A 20,073-nucleotide genomic window follows, 5' to 3' on the forward strand; every position below is an offset into this window, starting at 1 on the left:
TGACAGTTTTTGTCACAATTTATAAATGCAGAGAGTCAAAGTGAAAGCGGGGGTGCGCACACCAAGGCACTTGTTTGTGCAGAAAGACCTTGGCTACTATACTGTTCTCAGAGCATTTTGCTTTCTCTGTCTATGATCTGCAGCTTTTCTCAAACTATGGGCCTCCTCAACAATTAACCTACTGGTCCACGTAGCCGCGACATTAAAGGGGTGGTTCAGGATTTTGGACATAAGACCTCATTTCCAAGTAAGCAAGTGTGATATTTATCAGTGGAGACCATTTTCAACACGTTTTATCCAGTCCTTCTAATTGCAGAGTTCGCAGGTGCTAGGCTAGCGCAAGTCAACGGTATGTGCTAGCCTGCCACTAAAGACAGTCTTACCCACTCCAAAGTACACCCGAGGCAAATTCCAGACAATCGATGTAAATGTCTGTGTTGATAGAATAGTGTGAGAAATACAACTACCCTCGCATCGCGTTGCAATAGTTATACTTTGGTCCCTGAAGTTGGTAGTAGTCATTTTGCATCTCAGCGGCGGACTGATATTACCAAGGCTACTACTAGGTATCCCCATTGGAGTGCGCTTTACTGTTTACTTTTCGGCGCAGTACTACTAACCGGAGCAAGTATAATTCCGCCGCTGCTAAGAAACTAGTCCCTCAAAATGTACTGCGATCGTTGAAATGCAAGGATAGAATAACGTTAGAAATAACACTATCAAAACAGACATTTACATCGATAGTCTGGCGTTATAATTTATTTGCCTCGGGCGTACTTTGGAGTGGGTAAGACTGTTTTTAGTGGCAGGCTAGCACATACCGTTGACTTGCGCTAGCCTAGCACCTGCGAACTCTGCAATTAGAAGGACTGGATGAAACGTGTTGAAAACGGTCTCCACTGATAAATATCACACTTGCTTACTTGGAAATTAGGTCCTATGTCCAAAATCCTGAACCACCCCTTTAAGTTATGGCCGGTGCTGGAGATCTTAAATACGATCGCGTTCCATTTAGAACATCTTATTTTGATCTCACAAACGGAGGCGTCAAGACACATTTGAGTTCTACATCTGAGAACTAAGATCTCCAGCATGTACAACTCAAATAGAACGCTTATGAGCGCTCATGCAATGTGTGTGTCCCTGCAGCAAGTGTAACGTGGGCTAGAAGCAACAATAGCTTAACAACGTGGCTTCCTGTAACTATTAATGGAAAAAGAAACTGCTAATCATAATCTTTAAATTGACATGAATTAAGCTGGCTATATGCAACACAATTTATTTATATTCCCTTTGCATATGTTTGGGTAGACTTCAAACGTTTTTGAATTTGAGCTTACAGTTCTGTATTCTTTATTATTATATTTATTTAGGTATTAGTGATACCTCGAAATTAGGCTGCTGTCTGTTAGGGCAATTTATTGTAGCCTGCTAACCCATATGCACAAAACATAATTTCTGAAATGATTTCTTGATTTATAACATGAGATATGTGTCCATGTAGGGTAGTGTCAAATAGTGAAGTGATAGGTAGATCGATCATGTAGGCCTACATGTCACATGAGCCACACATATGAGGGGCGCTGCTTCTTCTGTCCCTCCCAAACTGCATTAAAATGGTGTGTTTAGCAATCAGAATTTCTTTTTTTGGGGGGTAGAAACTGCCGGACACCAATATAGTCCGCACCCCTCTCAGAAAATACTTACAACGTCCCTGTAGGGAGTTATTTATAATTTGGCAAGATTGTTTCATTTTCCTATCCCACAACCCCCACACTTTTAAAAAGCTTGATACGCCCCTGGTCTCGGTGGAATATCGTAGGCCTACACACTCTTCACGCAACACATGACAAACCATATATCAGAATAAACAGCAGACCTTACCGAACACAAAGGTGTAATGCATTCCCGTGTATAGTTAGCTGTTCCAGAGTAATCCGGTTTTGAAATAAATTATAGCAAAATTCAACATGGTCTTTCGGCTGCATTTCTTAAAACTGAGCTGTGCTTACATCGCCTAGATATCTGTAAATATTAGAATCAGAGAATATACAGGCAGCTCATGTTTGTTGTAATGGCTTGCCTCTAATTCTAGTAATATGCAATACACTTCAATAGTATGCTGAGCTCTTGGAGTGACGACCGACCACGCTAGGTATTATTCCACACTGGTTTTTATTAACTGATGCATACATCAATACAATCATAGGTAGCATAGCGTCCCCTACTGGTGTGGTGTGATAAACCATAGTAGGCTATAGCAGAGCCCTTCTAAGGAGAGCCTCCCCACTCTCTATTAATCCCATACAAACCGAATTTGGCTGCAGTTCACCAGAGTTCCCCTAGATGGCGATCGCGGGCGAGTCCAAAATACATGGGGTCCTATGGAGCTACATGGCTACATTTGTTGTTTTCACCTATTTAACAACTGAAACCCTCAGATTTTATTTTATTTTTCGCAAAATGGATATGGATTTTCAATCAAAAGTGAAATAATCCCGGAGTCATGTCCTTTCGTTTTCTTACAGGTTGGGTCGTTGTTGCCCATAATACGCTAGCATTGATGCTATGCTATGCTATGATCATGCTAATGAATGACGTCATTGGCACGTTTGAAAGGCTTTTTAGAACAATTAAGTGACTTTAAAAAATATAATACTCAACCAAGTGTATTGGCTTTGCCTCCCCTTTCGAATACAATATTCAAATTACTTTAAAAAAAAATATATCCCGAGAAAAGTGGATTTTGAGGGGTACAGCTCCATAGACCTCCATTCATTCTGGACTCGCCCGTGAGCGCCCCTAGATGCAGTACCACACCGGAAGAGTTCCGAGAGTGAAGGTTCTCCCCTTATTAGACATTCTCTGGCTATAGAGTGTGCAAGTGACTTCCGTTTTACTTCCGCTACAAGGGACCTGTCTTTAAAAAAAATATGAACGGGAGTTAATGGAGAGATAACAATTATTTTTTGGTCCAGTTTGAATTGTGACACGAATTTCACATATGATGTGTGTGAATTTAAAAGATAATTTTTCACGTCAAGAAAGTACTGTTGTTCGATAGACTTCAAAAGTTATGTTGGTTTTGTACGAATCCGCTCAGTGGACTACATCTCTCGTCTCGAACGATGTACGTCACCAACGTAATGAAACGATAAGATTAGAAGCTAGCTGATAGCTGTTATGCTAGTTAACGGTTGCATCTTGCTGCCTGCTGTCACTTAACAGTATGTAATGTACAGTCTATGGACGAATACAACTTACCTGATGTGTTTAATCCTCTGACTCATGGTATTTTCATCGGCAAGGAAAGCCCAATTAAAACCCCTTCAGACCTGATTTTTTTCTGTTGAGCAAAAAAAAAATTATTCAGCTGATTTTTACTCCTCTAATGTAGAAATAAAGGGGAAAAAATAATTATTTGATAAATCATGTCTTTATTACTATTTTTTAATGTCCATTACAATGGACGCCTCGACTAAATAGGTGTAAAATGACATGAGGACTTAGGGAAAAAAACACTATTTTTTTACATATAGTATTGAAAGTAATAATCACATATGACTTAAACATTTGGAACTGGATGTTTGCATGTGTCTAAATGTTTTTATATGTCTATGAGCAGGTCAAAACATGCACATTAACTAATGTGCCAGATTGCATCCACACAATACCTGTGGTGCTAGTACAAAATGTTTAGCAGTTTTCAATATACACACACAGTTTGCGTTGTTTTTTGCATTTTGCACTGTTGTTTTCACACAGTCTTTTGAACTGAACTGTTAAATTGATTTTTTTAATTACATGATCCAATAGGAACACCGGGGGTATTTTTGCAACATATTTGCTTGTGTATATGGAGGGAATGTGCTTTACTAAAGTGTGTGTGCTCATTTTACTAAATTGTGCGCTCAATTTTGTAAATCGTGTGCTTGTTTTACTAAACAGTGTGTTTATTTTACTACATTGTGGGCTCATTTGCTAAATTGCACTCATTTTATTTCATCACATTCTCATTTTAATTTTTGGAAAAAGAGCACACAATTTAGTAAAATAAGTGTACTTTTTAATAAAACGAGAGCACGATTTAGTAAAATGAACACACTATGTACTGTAGTTAAACGAGCGCACAATACACAAAAATGTGTGCACAATCTAGTATAACGAGTGCACAATTTAGTAAAGCGAGCACATGATTTAGTAAAACGAGTGTATGTTTTCTCAATAAATAGAAAATCTTGCAATGACACCCCCCAGGAGATGTCATTGCAAGATTGTTTTTGTATATCAAGATAATATACGCTCGTTTTACTGAATTATGCACTTATTTTACTAAGAGTGAGTTTGTAAATTGCCACTCCAAGCGCTCTGAGCCAACTCTTAACTTTTAACCGTTCGTAAATTTGGACCGTGGGTGGAATTATCGTTCGTTTATTCAAAGTGTCACACTCTCAGAGCATCCAGATCGTACTCTGGGTACTGTTATACTAACAAGAATAGATTGTAATATGGTTAGAACGGAACCCTAGAGCAGTCATTGCAAGATATTATATATCCAGAAAACGTATACTCATTTTACTAAATTGTGTGCACATATTGCTAAATCATGCGCTTGTTATACTAAATAGTGCACTCGTTTTACTAAATTTAGTAAACATATGCACAATTTAGTAAAACGTGCACACAATATATTAAAATGTTATGTAAAATGTAATAAACTAGTTTTTTGAGAGAGCTATTCTATTTTCAGTGTCAGATTGAATTTACGAACGCACCCTAAATTGTGCACTCGTTTTACTACATAGTGTGCTCGTCTACTAAATCACTCTTTTTAGTAAATAGTGCACTCATTGTACTAAAATGTGCACTCATTGTACAAAAAAATAGCACAATTTGACTAAATGAGCCCACCATTTAGCAAAATAGACACACTATTTAGTAAACCGAGCACACATTTGACTGAATTCAGTGCACAATCTAATAAAATGAGAGCACGATTTAGTAAAAATGACGACACATTTTAGTAAAATGAGCGCACATTCATCCAAAATAGCTGAAATAAATAAAAAATGCATTCAAAATTATAGCTTGGGTCTTGAGGATATGTCAAAACATTGCCTGGTGAGTGCCTAAATGAGTGTTGGCTAACATCTCCCAACACCTGATGTCCATTGGGATGGACATTAAACTTTGAAAAAATCCTGTACTACACTGTTATGAAATATATTCAAACTAACTTCAAATATCATCACCTGCAATGGTTAGAATTATACTGAGTGCAAATTGGTTAGGCTATCATAAACATAAATTCATATTTATGAGGGGAAAAATGTGTTTACACCTGTTCCTATTTAGCTTCAGAGCCATGCTTGTCTTGTCTGATGTCTGAAGTGCTCTCAGATCAAGTTACAGGCCCTAACTGCATTCTGATTGGGTCATTAGGATCCAATCAGTTACAAAGCATAATTAAAATGGTGAAATCACAGATTTTCATTGGTCTAGACCCAAAAATATGTCATGTCCATTCCAATGGACGTGGGGTCTGAAAGGGTTAAGACCTGTTGCTGGTATGCTTGTACAATCTAGTGTGGCTGTGAATGAGCTAACGTCACTAGCGCGACTGATGGGTTTGTAGTCGTTGGAATTACGATCTTTCACAATGTTGTAATTCAATAGTTACGAAACAAACTGCAAATGTCTTTACATGAAAAATTGTCTTTAAAATTGACAAACATCATATGGGTAATTCAAGGCACAAGTCAACCGGGACCAGAAAATAATTTATTTTTCGCCATAGACTGGCGTTCAAAATTTTTTGAAAGATAGGTCCCATGGAGGCAAGTGGAAGTGGCGTCACTTGCACACTCTATTGCCAATACATCACAACTCCTCCCCCCTTATTCCATAACTAGTCATTTCAATGTAGTGAGTACTACCCATAATACTCATAATAGCACCAACATAGAACCTACCTTAACACAGGTACCACATAACATACCATATTTAACCAACAGTACAGTGTACCTTTTTTTTTTTTTTTTTACAGATACAGAACAGAACAGATACACACACACACACAAAAAAAACCTATCTAAGGTTAGGGGTAGACTGCCCCGTCCCCTCGAGCGTGCCAAGGGATTATTCTGCCCTTTTCTTGAGACAACACTCACTTACTAAGGAGTTGTACCGATCATGCATCCCTTGTTTAAAGAGTCAGTCTGTCGGGTGGTTTACGGTTCCGACTGGGGTATCTGTTTTGTGTCTGCTGTGGCGTAGGTGTTGAGGTGTCAGTGTATGTGCTGTCTGACTGATCTAATGGTGATGTGGTTAACTCACTAACAGGGCTAGAAATCTCCAGATTTCCACCTGAGACTGGCAGAGCTGGCAGACTGTTAGTGATGGGTGCAGATTGTATGTCAGTTGTAGACTGGACGATGTTGGGGTGACAGGCCACCATCTGGTCTGCATGCCGATTCCACCGTTGTGTCGGTCCTACATTGACTTGGTACGATACCGGACCTCCTTGTGCTGTAACAGTCCCAGCCATCCACTTTTCTTCTCCCTTCCGGTAGTCCCTAACAAGGACTGGATCGCCGATGCTGAATGTCCTGGCTTTTGAGTGTGCCGCTCTGTATCGTCGCTGGGCATCGTGTGCCTGATCCACCACCGCTGCCAAACTTGGTTTCAGCAGATCCAGACGGGTGCGAAGCTTTCGGTGTAGAAACAGCATAGCAGGTGTTTCCTTTGTAGTCGTATGGGGAGTGTTCCGATATTGCAGTAGGAAAGCATCCAGTCGCTGCTGAACAGATGATGTTCCCTTCGATGACTTTAGCGAATGCTTAAAGGTCTGTACAAAGCGTTCAGCCAGGCCGTTTGTCGCAGGGTGAAAAGGAGCTGAGCGCACATGCTTAATGCCATTCGATGTTAAAAAGCTGGCAAACTCCTCCGACGTGAACTGCGGCCCATTATCACTAACGAGAACCTCTGGGACTCCGTAGTGACTGAACAGACCCCTCAGTACTTGAATAGTCTTCGCCGAAGTGGTTGATTCCATAAGAATGACTTCTGGCCACTTGGAGTGGGCGTCGACCACTACAAAAAACATGCGCCCCTCAAAAGGGCCAGCAAAATCAATGTGAATCCGCTGCCATGGGTGCAGGGGAGTAAGGCAAGGGCTTTTCTGAGTACGTTGACATGACACACAGGTTTTGCATTTCTCCTCAATCTGTGCATCATGACCCGGCCACCATACGTAACTCTGCGCCATGGCTTTCATCTTGACTACCCCGGGGTGCCCAACGTGTAGTTCCTCTAAGACTTTCTGACGTAGTTTCGTTGGAACTAAGACTCTGTTACCCCACATCAAACAGCCCTGGAGAACTGTCAGCTCGTCCTTCCGTACGAGATACGGTGAAAGAATACTATCGGAGCCCTTGTTGGCCGGAAAATGACCAGTTGACACCATCTCCATGACTAGTGCAAGTGTGGCGTCCGACCTGGTCTTCCTTCTCACATCGGTACAACGAATTGGTAGGTTTTCTAGGTAGTTAATGAGGAAGGTGTCAACTGTCCCCAGCTTGTCTTTGTGCTGCACAGGAAGTGGCAAACGTGATAGGCCGTCTGCATTGCAATGGTCAGCGGCACGCCTGTACTTGATGGTATAATTATGTGCTGCCAATAAGAGTGCCCATCGCTGTAGTCTCGCTGCAGCCATCGAAGGGATTGCCTTGCTGGGGCTTAATATAGTTGTTAATGGGCGGTGATCTGTGAGCAAAGTGAAATGGCGTCCATACAGGTAAGAGTGAAATCGTCTAACTCCAAATATGATTCCCAATGCCTCTCGCTCAATCTGAGCATAGTTTTGCTCTGCTTTACTCAACGTCCGCGAAGCAAAGGCTATCGGTTTTTCTGCACCACTTGGCAGTCGATGGGAAATGACAGCTCCAACGCCATAGGGTGAGGCATCGCAGGCAAGTATAACTGGAAGTTGTGGATCATAATGCGTCAAAACACTTTTGCTGGCCAATTGCTCTTTAGCTTTCTGGAATGCCTCATCACACTCTCTTGACCATTCCCACTTGACATCCTTGTGCAACAGCGAATTTAATGGGTGGAGAAGGCTTGACATATTCGGGACAAAACGTGCATAGTAGTTAATGAGTCCAAGGAAAGAGCGTAATTGACTCGTATTGGTTGGTACGGGAGCTTCCACTATTGCACGAATCTTGTCCGGTGACTTGTGAAGCCCAGTTGGGTCAATTATGTGGCCAAGATATTCTAGAGAACTCCTAAAAAACTCACACTTCTCCTTCTGGACTCGAAGTCCGAATTCTTCCAGCCGGCTGAGTACAGCCTTCAGGTTTTTTAGATGCTGTGCATCATCTCGGCCTGTAACCAGAATGTCGTCCAGAAAACAGTGGACATTGGGGAGTCCTTGTAACACTTGATCCATTATTCTCTGAAAAATGCTGGGAGCGGACGTAATTCCAAATGGTAAGCGATTGTAGCAAAACATACCTTTGTGTGTGGTGATGGTGAGGTATTTGCGTGAACTTTCACTGACAGGCACTTGGAGATAGGCCTGTGAAAGATCTAGTTTGCTGAAACGATGGCCTCCAGCCAGAGATGCAAACAGATCCTCAATACGAGGTATTGGATACTGTTCAATGCATAGAGCTGTATTTATCGTGACTTTGAAGTCTCCGCAAATTCTCACGCCCCCATTCTTCTTAATGACTGGGACGATGGGGGTAGCCCACTCACTGAACTTAACTGGGGAGATTACTTCTTGTTGACACAAACGTTCAAGCTCGGCATCCACTTTCGGTCTTAATGCACTACGCGCGCCTTGCAGAACTTGGGCTGATGGGCAGGTTTCAATGTCAATGAGGCTTCAAACCCTTTCAGCGTTCCTAGGTTCTCCTTAAAAACCCTGGCATGGCAATTTAGTACCGTTTCTAAGGTCTCACTGGCCTTGTGTCCTGTCCTCACTGTCTTAATTTCTCTCCAGTTCAGTCTGATGTTCCTTAGCCATTCACGGCCAAACAGTGGTGGTGACTTCCCCTTTACCACATATAGGGGCAATCTAGCTTTCTGTTTGTTCAGCTTGACCCATACTTTCAACACTCCCTCCGGTATAAGTAGTTCTCCAGTATATGTTTTCAAAACTACATCCGTCTTTCGTAAACGCATATGGGCCAATTTGGTTTGGTATAGCTCGTTTGAAATCAAAGACACCGCTGCCCGTGTCAAGTTCCATATCGATCCGATGACCCTCAATCTTAGGCCTAATTATCATCGAAGACGATGCTGCATCGACCTTACTCACCGCTCTCACTTGCTCCAAGTCACTCATTACTGCTGACACCATATGTAGTGTCAATTCAGAGTCTGAATCTGAAGCAGACTCACAATCAGAAGTGTCAGCCTCGACTTTATGAATTTTCCCTGTCCTAGCTGTTCGATGAGGCTTATTTTGTTTCCTTTTTGACTCATCCTTTTTCTTTATGTGCTTCTGATCACTCTTTTTATTTTTACACTGCCGAGCAATGTGGCCTTTCTTTTTGCAATTGTGGCATTGTTGCTCCCTAAAGTAACAGTCACGTTCATTATGATTTGCCTTGCCACATCGAAAGCATTTGTCGCCCCCTTGTGGTGGTGAAAACGACACCGCATGAACTTTGAGCGAACTTTTTAAGTGCTGAGCTTCTCTCGCAACAGCTTCCATTGACAACGCGATCTCGACAGCACGCTGAAATGTCAGGGTTTCTTCAGTTAGTAACTTCCTTTGAATATTTTCATTGCCCAGGCCGCACACAAGTCTATCATGCAGAGCATCCTGCAAGTGAGCGCCAAAATCACAATGCTCCGACAGCTTCTTCAAAACAGCTACATACTGCGCAACACTTTCTCCCTCCTCCTGATTACGTTTGTGAAAACGGAATCTCTCCGCAATGATTATGGGCTTCGGGGAGTAGTGAGCATTAAGAATCCGCACGATTTGCTCATACGTTTTGCCCGCTGGCTTATCTGGAGCTAGCAAACTACGCAGCAGTCCATACGTGTTAGCCCCTATCACACTCAGAAACACGGCCACTTGCTTAGCAGAAGGAACGTCATTGGCAGCAACAAAATGTTCAAACCTTTCTACATAATTCGCCCATTGCTCCGTGGCTTCGTCGAAGGCGTCAATATGTCCGATGAGCACGGGCATTCTTTCATTCGTTTCCTCTCGGTCCAGGGCCTCAATCACTTCATTCCCTTCATCATCCGACAGCATTAGTGGGTTACTTTTCTCGTCGCCAATTTGTAATGGCTTGCCTCTAATTCTAGTAATATGCAATACACTTCAATAGTATGCTGAGCTCTTGGAGTGACGACCGACCACGCTAGGTATTATTCCACACTGGTTTTTATTAACTGATGCATACATCAATACAATCATAGGTAGCATAGCGTCCCCTACTGGTGTGGTGTCATAAACCATAGTAGGCTAGCCTATTGCCAATACATCACATTTGTCAATGTAGCCTTAATGATTTCTTTTCACAAAATGCTAAGCATGCATGTATTTAGGCTAAGTTTCTTAAAACTGAGCTGTGCTTAAATGGGCATGATTTCATAACAGACCAAATAGAAAATAAATGTTAAATATAGCCTACATATCTGTAGCCTACATATTAAAATCAGATTATGTAGGCTACACAGTGTAGTTAGATCAAGTTGGACAGTAGCACATTTTAATCATTTTATATATTGGGGGGGGGGGGGGGGGGGGGGTAGTGGGTAGTGTCCCCACCAAAGCTCAGACTAAACCTACGCCCTTGCAAAATACCGATGCATTTATTTGACATATCGCGCTTTGCGCCGTTAAAGGGAACGACCGATGTCATTCTCATTGGTTTAAATGATGTTACGCCCAAAACACACCCATATGACTGATTAAAAAACCTAGGAACACCTTGTTGCACCATGCGCTCCACGTTTGATAACGAAACCCCTCCCAATGTGAACTGAACATCCTACTAAATTTGAATAGACTTTTGACGAGTGACGATGCACTTAGAATGTTATGATAGGGCCCTAAGAATGTTTACTTTGAAAATAAGACACCAGCATACATGATGCTCAGGTGATCAGCTTTATTACTTTTCTAATTGGACAAGCATGTAGTGGCTTCGGGTTGACTGGCAGTCGGGGATGGAGGCTCAGACAATCTGATTGGTGCATCTGCAAGACGCGGGGCACAAGGAAGCCACAGCGGCATGGCCGTGGCCTACTGGTTAGCGCTTCGGACTTGTAACCGGAGGGTTGCCGGTTCGAACCCCGACCAGTAGGCACGGCTGAAGTGCCCTTGAGCAAGGCACCTAACCCCTCACTGCTCCCCGAGCGCCGCTGTTGTTGCAGGCAGCTCACTGCGCGGGGATTAGTGTGTGCTTCACCTCACTGTGTGCTGAATGTGTTTCACTAAGTCACAGATTGGGTTAAATGCAGAGACCAAATTTCCTGCCTATGCAGGAAACAACCTTTTTATCCTTGTACAGACATAAATTGAATGTGTAAAAACCAAAATTACATTTTTAGATTATTTAATTTTTGATCCTTTTGAAATAAAGCGCACACCCTAATTGTGAAATTACCCAATTATGGGACATAAATATACAGAGGAATCAAATCATTTTTTGTCTAATTACTGAGCTTAAAATAATTTCTCACAGTCTATCAATCTAACATGAGAAATGACTCCTTGTTCTCTTATTTCTTGATAAGGTTACTGCATACATCACTTACAGTTCAAGAGTTATTGAAGTTTATTAGGGTCCCCAGAATTGTTTTAATTTACATTTGTGTGATTTTACACTTAAACCATCTACAGATTTGTAAGGACATGATCTCTGCAGGCAGTCATGAATATTTACTGTAGCCACTTTACTACTCTCATTAGAAACACACCACATACCCATCAACAGAAGGGAGTTGCTATCCTAAATTGTAGTTATGGCTCACGCAAATCCCTCTATGGTAGCTTCAGTATGACCCAAATTCACTGGATATGCTGAATCCAAAGGATCCGTCATTAGAGGAACTGTGAGTCCAGGTTGGTTCATGACTTCCTGCCACACACACAGCAGGTGTTCTACAACATGCTGAGTTGATATTTAACCAGAACACAAAGGTGCCCTGTGAAGTGTAATAAATATGCTGATCAAGACGAGAGAAAAGGTGGGCGTCAAAATACTGTTGAACAGAATGACTTTCCTTTCTGTGTTCTTGTAACTACTTTGGGAATCTGCGATTATTGTGTGGAATTTATGGAATACAACAGGTAAAGCCCAATCCGTGGTTGAAGATCATAAAGTCAAATGAATGGCTTTACAGAGACAATGCATAGATACATTTATTGTGCTGTGGATTTAAACATTTAGCCACAACTGCTTTTTTAAAGGGATTTATGGTTCAGTTCAATCATTTTATTTGGATTAAGTGGATACAATAAGAGACAACAAAATCAACTCAAATAAAACACAGAAATCTTTCCTGTCACATATTACAAAGACTATACAAAAGTCAGCAACACAATTTCTAAACTTACTTTTTGGATTTACATTTTTTTCAAGATTACAGATATAAATTCTCCAGGAAGTACAAACATGTACAAACTCAATTACTAAGATATTTGTTCCAAGATATTTATACTTTTCAATAAATTCAGGGTCATTTCCTCTGATGAACAACCATCAAAACGGTGATAAATAATTCCTTATAAAATCAATGGTCATGTGGTATATCTGGTCGTCAGGACAGGTCAAGTCCTGAACCATGACCTACTGAGTGCACTCAGGCCAATCAAATTTAGCCTTTTTTTAAATAGTCAATTTCTAGTGAAAAGATAATAATTAGTATTTGCCATTACTATGTGCACAATTATCTAAAAATCAAACATATGTACTATTTGAGTACAATAATTGTTGTAATTGAGGGAACTGTACCATGAAATTAAACTGTACATTTGAAAACTTCTGAGGGAACCAACAAAATTGCAGTACATTCCTGATGCCTTAATGATGATGATGAAGTGGCCACATACAGATATCTTAATCCTTCTGTTGGAGTGATTTGCTCTTGCACTGTACCCTGGAAATCCAGAGCACAATTTGAATTGTGTCTGCAAGAGACTCTGGCAATGAGTAATGATCTACGTTACTTTTGCCCCTTGCATTGCGGGTAACCGATTACATCGGTGTATCTGATATACCGGTAGGTGGGCCAGAGGCGAGCTAAACAGATGACGACAGCGCTGCAACATTGGAGGTCAGTAAACATTGGCCGTAGTGTTATCCAATTGCATCGAAGTCCGGAATCATTCAGAGTAAACATTGGTCTAGTGTTATCCAATTGCGTGCAGTGAGATTTTCAAATGCATGCTTGGTGCCGCCCCTCGAGTTGGGCCATTACATTGTTCGTGGCCAGACCCTTAATCTTTCTAGATTACCAGGGTCTGGATTTTTCAGGCTACTTGCACTGCAGAATCTCCTACAAAGCTCTTACACTCTATGAGCACTGAAGAATATCAGTACACTTCTGATCCTGCAGATCTGTAATCATCATCTTCTGGTCTTTTCCACACTGCCCTCCATAATCCTCACTGTCTTAATCATCAGCAGCTGTCTCACTCACTTGTCCTCCTCACCCTCTTCATCTGAACAGTGGTGTTCTTCACTGTCCATCACGCCTCCCTCCTCTCTTTCTCCGTCTTTTCTTCTTCACCTTCAGTTTCATCCCCTCCCTCTCATACACCTCAGTTGTCGTCATCATCTGGAAAGGCTTCCCTTTTATTGAAATCTCCACCTTCTGGTTGCAGCTCAGGTGCCAGTCTTTGACCTCACTGCACTGGCTGGTGGTGTTGCTGCACCGAATCCTTCATGAGAGGATGCATAGTCATCACACTCACCAATCTTCACGAACCATATCAAAAAGCTGTTTAGCATTAATTGTAACATTGTGTTTATTATGTGATATCAATAATGTAAACATAATTAAACAGTAACGTTAATGTAAGATAAACATTTGATAACAGCAATATCATCCAAAAGCTGATGCATTTGAAATTAGAAATGCATTTAAAACATTGCCATTATTACAGCAACATCCAAAAATGCATATATCTGTTGTTGTTGTTGTTCTCTGTGGTCTGACCACCTACAGTGTGTCGAAGACGGAGTATTTTTTTGGTAATGTGATGGACTGATTTAGCAAATCAAACACACCCTTGAAGTATCAGAGTGCAGTCTGGCCGCTTCGGTGCCATCTGAAGTAGATGGATACTTTCCTTTGTCAAGAAGCCACCTGCCGGGATAAGTCCACTGCGAGTCCACCGCCAACCAGTAACATTCACACTGAAAGCAAGACAAATGTTAGCCTTTTCCTATATTTTTCTTTGGTCTGCAATGTGTTTTTAACTAAACTGTGGCATCTCAGTCGACAATTTAATATAGGGGATTTCTGCTCTCAATTCTCAAATACACACACTGTTCTCAAACCTCTGCTCTGACATACCTGTTTACTTTTCGTGTATCTGGAAATGTCCATGGTTGGTTGTAAAACCATAATGACTGAGTTTTACACTGAGCTTTTACTATTACTGATTACAGCTTTGATCTTAGCAAATGCTCTTAGCAAGTGCCTGCGCATTATGTAGGTTTCAGTTGTAATGACCTGATAAATAAATATACCATCGGAATTCTGATTAGTTAAAGGACAAATCCAGCAATCTTTCAAAAAAAGGGAAAACGATCGGTTATACCAGAGACTTTCTAATGAGGAGACACAGCACTCAAAAAATACTCCATAGAAATGCATGGGGCTAGTTTGTCACGCTAATATGGCCGTTGTCTACACATATCCTACCCCTTCCTCGGCAAAACGTCGACATGTGAATACATTGAGCCAATCATGTGGTGTGATGTGAATACATTGAGCCAATCATATGGTGTGTTGTGAAGACATCGTGCCAATCATGTGTTGTGATCTCGCCGCTGGAGCAAGATTGGTGTCGTGAAGCCTTGCGCACGCGCAGTTCGACCCAAAGACTGTGCCCGATGAGTGCCCATAAAACGTTGGTATATGGCCGCCGAGTGGAGGGACTTGCCTAAAAGGACTTTGGTTATACCTAGCTTGAGTTGCTGCAGCCAACAGCTAAATTTGCCAGGCAGCTACAGCTCTTCACTCTGGCATGAAAATGGGGGCTCATGAATATGCCCCCAGAGTGTAGCACCGTACCTGCCTGGAAGCTCTAACTGTTAACTGCAGCAACTCAAGCTAGGTAAAACTGATTGTATTTTTTTTTCTCATTAACAGTACTCAGTGACCTCAAGAAACTGAGGTCTATTTAAGCGTTAAGCCCCGAGAGGCCGTAGGTTACACTGATTCTACAACAGCCAAGGGGCGTTGTTAGACCTGACACGCTAGCTGAGTGCCTAAAACCCCCCTTAGCTGTGTGCCTAAAACCCCCCTTAGCTGTTGTAGAATCAGTGTAACCTATGGACTCGAGTGGCTTATTGCTTTTCTAAAACTGTTGCTATAAACACCTGGCAAAGTTTCATAAAGTAAAGGCAAAGGCAAAGCAACGAGAAATGTAACAATTTATTTATAGATAATCATTCTTCCGCCAAAAAATATACTTCCTCTATCTGAATGGTTGCCAAGCAATGTTGAGACGCAGCTACTTTAACATTTGTATCAAGTTATGGTAGCGCAGTAATTCCTTAAAATCAATGGTCATGTGGTATATCTGGTCGTCAGGACAGGTCAAGTCCTGAACCATGACCTACTGAGTGCACTCAGGCCAATCAAATTTAGCCTTTTTTTAAATAGTCAATTTCTAGTACAGTTCCATTGGGAACTGTACCATGAAATTAAACTGTACATTTGAAAACTTCTGAGGGAACCAACAAAATTGCAGTACATTCCTGATGCCTTAATGATGATGATGAAGTGGCCACATACAGATATCTTAATCCTTCTGTTGGAGTGATTTGCTCTTGCACTGTACCCTGGAAATCCAGCGCACAATTTGAATTGTGTCTGCAAGAGACTCTGGCAATGAGTAATGATCTACGTTACTTTTGCCCCTTGCATTGCGGGCGCAGTAATATAGTAATATAGAATGGAATGCGGTCAAGGTGTGTGTTTGTGCTGAATTTTACAACGGCATCGAACGTGATTCAGCTAATCACAATCAAGGACTGGAACTATCAGTTTTAGAAGTGAAAATTCGCCAGATTTCTTCTTCAAAGCCTATTATTTACAGGAAATTAGTTTATTTATTCCGTATTACCTCAACTCAACAAGCTAATGTAGCCTAACCCATAATTAATTTAGCTGTAACGTTTGCCTTGCAGGGTTTAGAAAACAAATGTTCTTGTCATCTTTCACTCATTTGTTCTCATTTGTCTCATTTGTTCACCACTGCAGGAGTTTATTGGGGCTGCACTGAACTACCTATCCCCAGGTATGTACTTGTTCAGCCCCATTTAAGTTCTCAGAACTTGTCCTTACAGGGCGGTTCCATCAGCAGAGACATGCACGAGACCCTGTAGTAGTAACCCCCCAAAATACATCATCTGTCCATTCATGAAGACTAAATTGGCATTATTGCTATTAAGTTTTGAACATTTTTATTTTGGTCTGGTCTACCATTTCAACTGCCAGATTAGTCTACAATTATGGCACTAAGCTCTAAGAAAAGAAAAAAAAACTCTTCTGCAAGACATAAGGAAGATATGTTTGCCATGGTTTGAAATATTGTTTAAAATGGCTCAAGGCTATAGCTGCCACTACAATACACACTATTGGAATCTTCAGGTCTTCCCAATGCTATATGCTTGAGCAAGGACACTAATAAAAACAACATTAGCATACACACACAAACACAAATACCCACACAACACAAAAACAGGCAGAAGACTTACTGTAGTTTCTGAAGAGTGGTACAGGAGTGAATGAGGGAGAGGATTCTCTTTGCCCAGCGGACAGTCAGGCTGCCCACCTCCAACTTCATCTCCCTCAGACCAGGCAGAGAGTGCAGGGACATCAGGGCATCATCATGCCCATCAAGCTGTGGACTTCTGTATCACACATCAGTATCACATCAGTAACAACACAGCAGTCAAATCTGTATTATATAAAATTATATAAAATGGGGCCTTACGGTTCATCTAAATGTTCCAAAGAATGGAATTTCAAGAGAAAGTCCTTCAGATCAAAGCTCTTCACTGAGGACCGTGACAGGAAGAGTGACATATGCGGGACTGCGGCCTCATCCTTTTGTGTGTCAATTCCAATGTCCAGACTAAAAAGCAAATGGATGAAAGAAGACGTAAATAGATGAAAGAATATCTAAAACATTATTAACTGATAAACATAATTCGCCTTATTCACCCGGCAGCCAGAACAAGGCTACAGGGTACACTTGCCATTGCACTTCAGTCCAACAGATGGTGGTAATGCACTCCGTTTGCAAAACTGCCAAAAAAACTCACTGAAGAAGAAGAAGGTTACTCTAGGCCAGCGAACTCTTCTTTTTCTGTGAGTTGTTTTTTGGTAATTTGCAAACGTATGTAAACAAATGTATGAATCCAGCAGACACAGAGAGTATGGTGACATTAGGCTACGCCAAAAGGACACCAGGCAAGCCTGAGTGCTTTTTCTCTACGAAGCTCCCCCTAGCGTCTGTACGTCTTGATACGTGTGCGAGCCCTCGCTCGGTCTGAAGCTCTTTTTTTTTTCTTTTCTTTGCATCTTCCGTCAAGGGTTTTCGCTACTTCTTCGCCGGCTCACACACGTTTGCAACAATCGCTAGCCGGGTTTCGTTAGCCTGCCTCTGTGCTGGGGATGCAGGATGTAAACTGATTCTGCTTCTCGCGATGTCTGAGACTTTGTGAGACTGAAGGTCGCGGGTAGGGTACACCGAACTTGCAAGCGGGATATTCTTACTACAGGCAGTAGGGGCGGGTGAGAGACTCTTCATTCGCCCTGTAGTGAGTCATTTAACCATATACCGACTTACGAAGATGATTAATTAACTTGAAAACGTTGCCTGGTGTCCCTTTAAAGGAGTTGGCTCATATGTGGAGCTTTACCTCTGGGTGCTGGAATCCTTAGTAAAACACAGAGATGAGCAGTGGTAACTTTTCTCTTTAGTGGAAGTGGAATGTCGAAATCGAACAATTCTGTAAGTCAAAGGACAGATCAGTTAGCATCTCTATTCTTCAACGTGTGCACCTGATCACTTCAAAGGACAGGATACAGGACTGTACAGTGCAACAAGCTACAAAAAAAATGGTTTGTGCCATTACTTATTTAGCACAGTCCCACCCTTGCAATACAGTTTTGGGTTTGGAAGGTCACCTGCACACACAGTGTTCCCCAGACCCTTACAGGATGAATTTACCAGAATTCATGAATCTGTATCTCAGTTGTGTACTGTTGAATAATAGGCTGGGCCAACTATGAGTTGATAAAATGTAGTTTAAATTACTGAAACATTGCGTGAACATACCAGAGACACTAAGACAGTGGGCTGTATTTTGCACCCTGGCGCATGGCGTAAAACTTGTTTTCCACCCGGCGCAAAGTTTAATTCCTTATTTTGCACGTTTATTTTTTAAACAATGCGCTCAGGGGTGTGCTAGTTAACAACCTAGGGAGTGGCCTGGCGCATTGTCTAAAATTGTACACCTGGTCAGAAGTCTACGGCGAGTTGTTTATATGTTATTTTAAGGGCCCTATCATGACAGTCAAAAGTGCATCGTCACTCGTCAAACGCTTGTTCAAATTTAGTAGGATGTCCAGTCCACATTGGGAGGGTTTTCGTTATCAAACATCGAGCGCATGGCGCAACAAGGTGTTCCTAGGTTTTTTTAATCAGTCATGGGTGTGTTTGGGGCGTAACATTATTTAAACCAATGAGAATGACATCTGTCATTCCCTTTAACGGCGCAGAGCACGATGTCAAATAAATGTGTCGGTATTTTGAGATTCAACGGCGCATTTGAAGGAGGCTGCTTGCGAGACCGTATGGAATAGTCATTCCACTAAACCATGCTTTACTAAAACCTAGCATAGCCTTCACGCATCTGCACTCCTCTATTATTTGAACTCATTGGCAAAGTGAAACTAACTTCACCATGGTGTCAGTCAACGACAAGACAGTTACTGCATATGCAGTTACTTTCACTATCGACTGACAATGGGTTACCATCGAAAACATAGGCTGGAAAAAGCAACACTTACCCTGATATTGCTCAAATGACTGAATAAAAAAAACATTTATCCTGCAGAGGAGTTGCTTATATCTTGTGACAGTGCGTCTTCAGCTGTGCTCCATACGTGTCTCTCACCTCTCCCCTAATCACTTTTAACCGTCATTACCAATTTGCAAATGATGGTGAATAACTACTCATCATGAGCACTTCGTATTTCGTAATATCTTTATTCTTATTATGTTTCCCATTGTAATTGTGCAATTTGTAATGTTTTGCATGGACATGCGCTGGTGTGCGTTCATGGATGATAGAAGGATGGTGCGTTGTGCACCCGCCAATATGACTGTTGACAATGCGCTCTTAAAATAACATATAAACAACTCACCATAGACTTCTGATCAGGTGTACAATAGCGATTTTTAGACAATGCGCTAAGCCACTCCCTAAGTTGTTAATTGCCACACTCCTGGGCGCATTGTTTAAAAAATAAACGTGCAAAATAAGGAATTAAACTTTGCGCTGGGTGGAAAACGAGTTTTACGCCATGCGCCAGGGTGCAAAATACAGCCCTTTAAAGGGAAACTTGGCAGGATTAGCTATATTTCCCCCTCTGCTGGAGAAATTGTGCATTATGCTATTTCAAACTGTGGAAAAAGGTAACGATAAAGCACATGGATTTGTTTACAAGCTAGCGAAATGGTTAGCTTAAGTTCAGAAGAACAATGTGGATGTTACAAGGTAACAAACAAGGTAAGAACGAGTTTCTTGTTTCTCACTTCTCTTTCCAGGACGGTAGTCTCAATGTTGC

General features: G+C 41.5%; 1 protein-coding gene across 1 annotated transcript in view; it reads right to left on the reverse strand.

Moving 5' to 3' along the window:
* Positions 1 to 12,432: 12,432 nt before the first annotated feature.
* LOC143110081 (NACHT, LRR and PYD domains-containing protein 1-like) overlaps positions 12,433 to 20,073 on the reverse strand; it is a 34,393-nt gene continuing 26,752 nt past the window's right edge. Inside the window, exons 13-17 of the mRNA XM_076272908.1 lie at positions 18,141 to 18,230; positions 17,210 to 17,350; positions 16,971 to 17,126; positions 14,268 to 14,396; positions 12,433 to 13,918 (exon numbers count right to left, since the gene is read on the reverse strand). Of these exons, the coding sequence (XP_076129023.1) occupies positions 13,717 to 13,918; positions 14,268 to 14,396; positions 16,971 to 17,126; positions 17,210 to 17,350; positions 18,141 to 18,230 (718 nt within the window). The 3' untranslated portion in view covers positions 12,433 to 13,716. The remainder of the gene's footprint in view (positions 13,919 to 14,267; positions 14,397 to 16,970; positions 17,127 to 17,209; positions 17,351 to 18,140; positions 18,231 to 20,073) is intronic.

The sequence above is a fragment of the Alosa pseudoharengus genome, unplaced genomic scaffold (assembly GCF_046254945.1).
Source record: "Alosa pseudoharengus isolate Yale_2024_CS ecotype anadromous, Long Island Sound unplaced genomic scaffold, YU_APseudo_1.1 YU_APseudo_1.1_scf_7, whole genome shotgun sequence".
In the NCBI taxonomy this organism is placed as follows: domain Eukaryota; kingdom Metazoa; phylum Chordata; class Actinopteri; order Clupeiformes; family Clupeidae; genus Alosa; species Alosa pseudoharengus.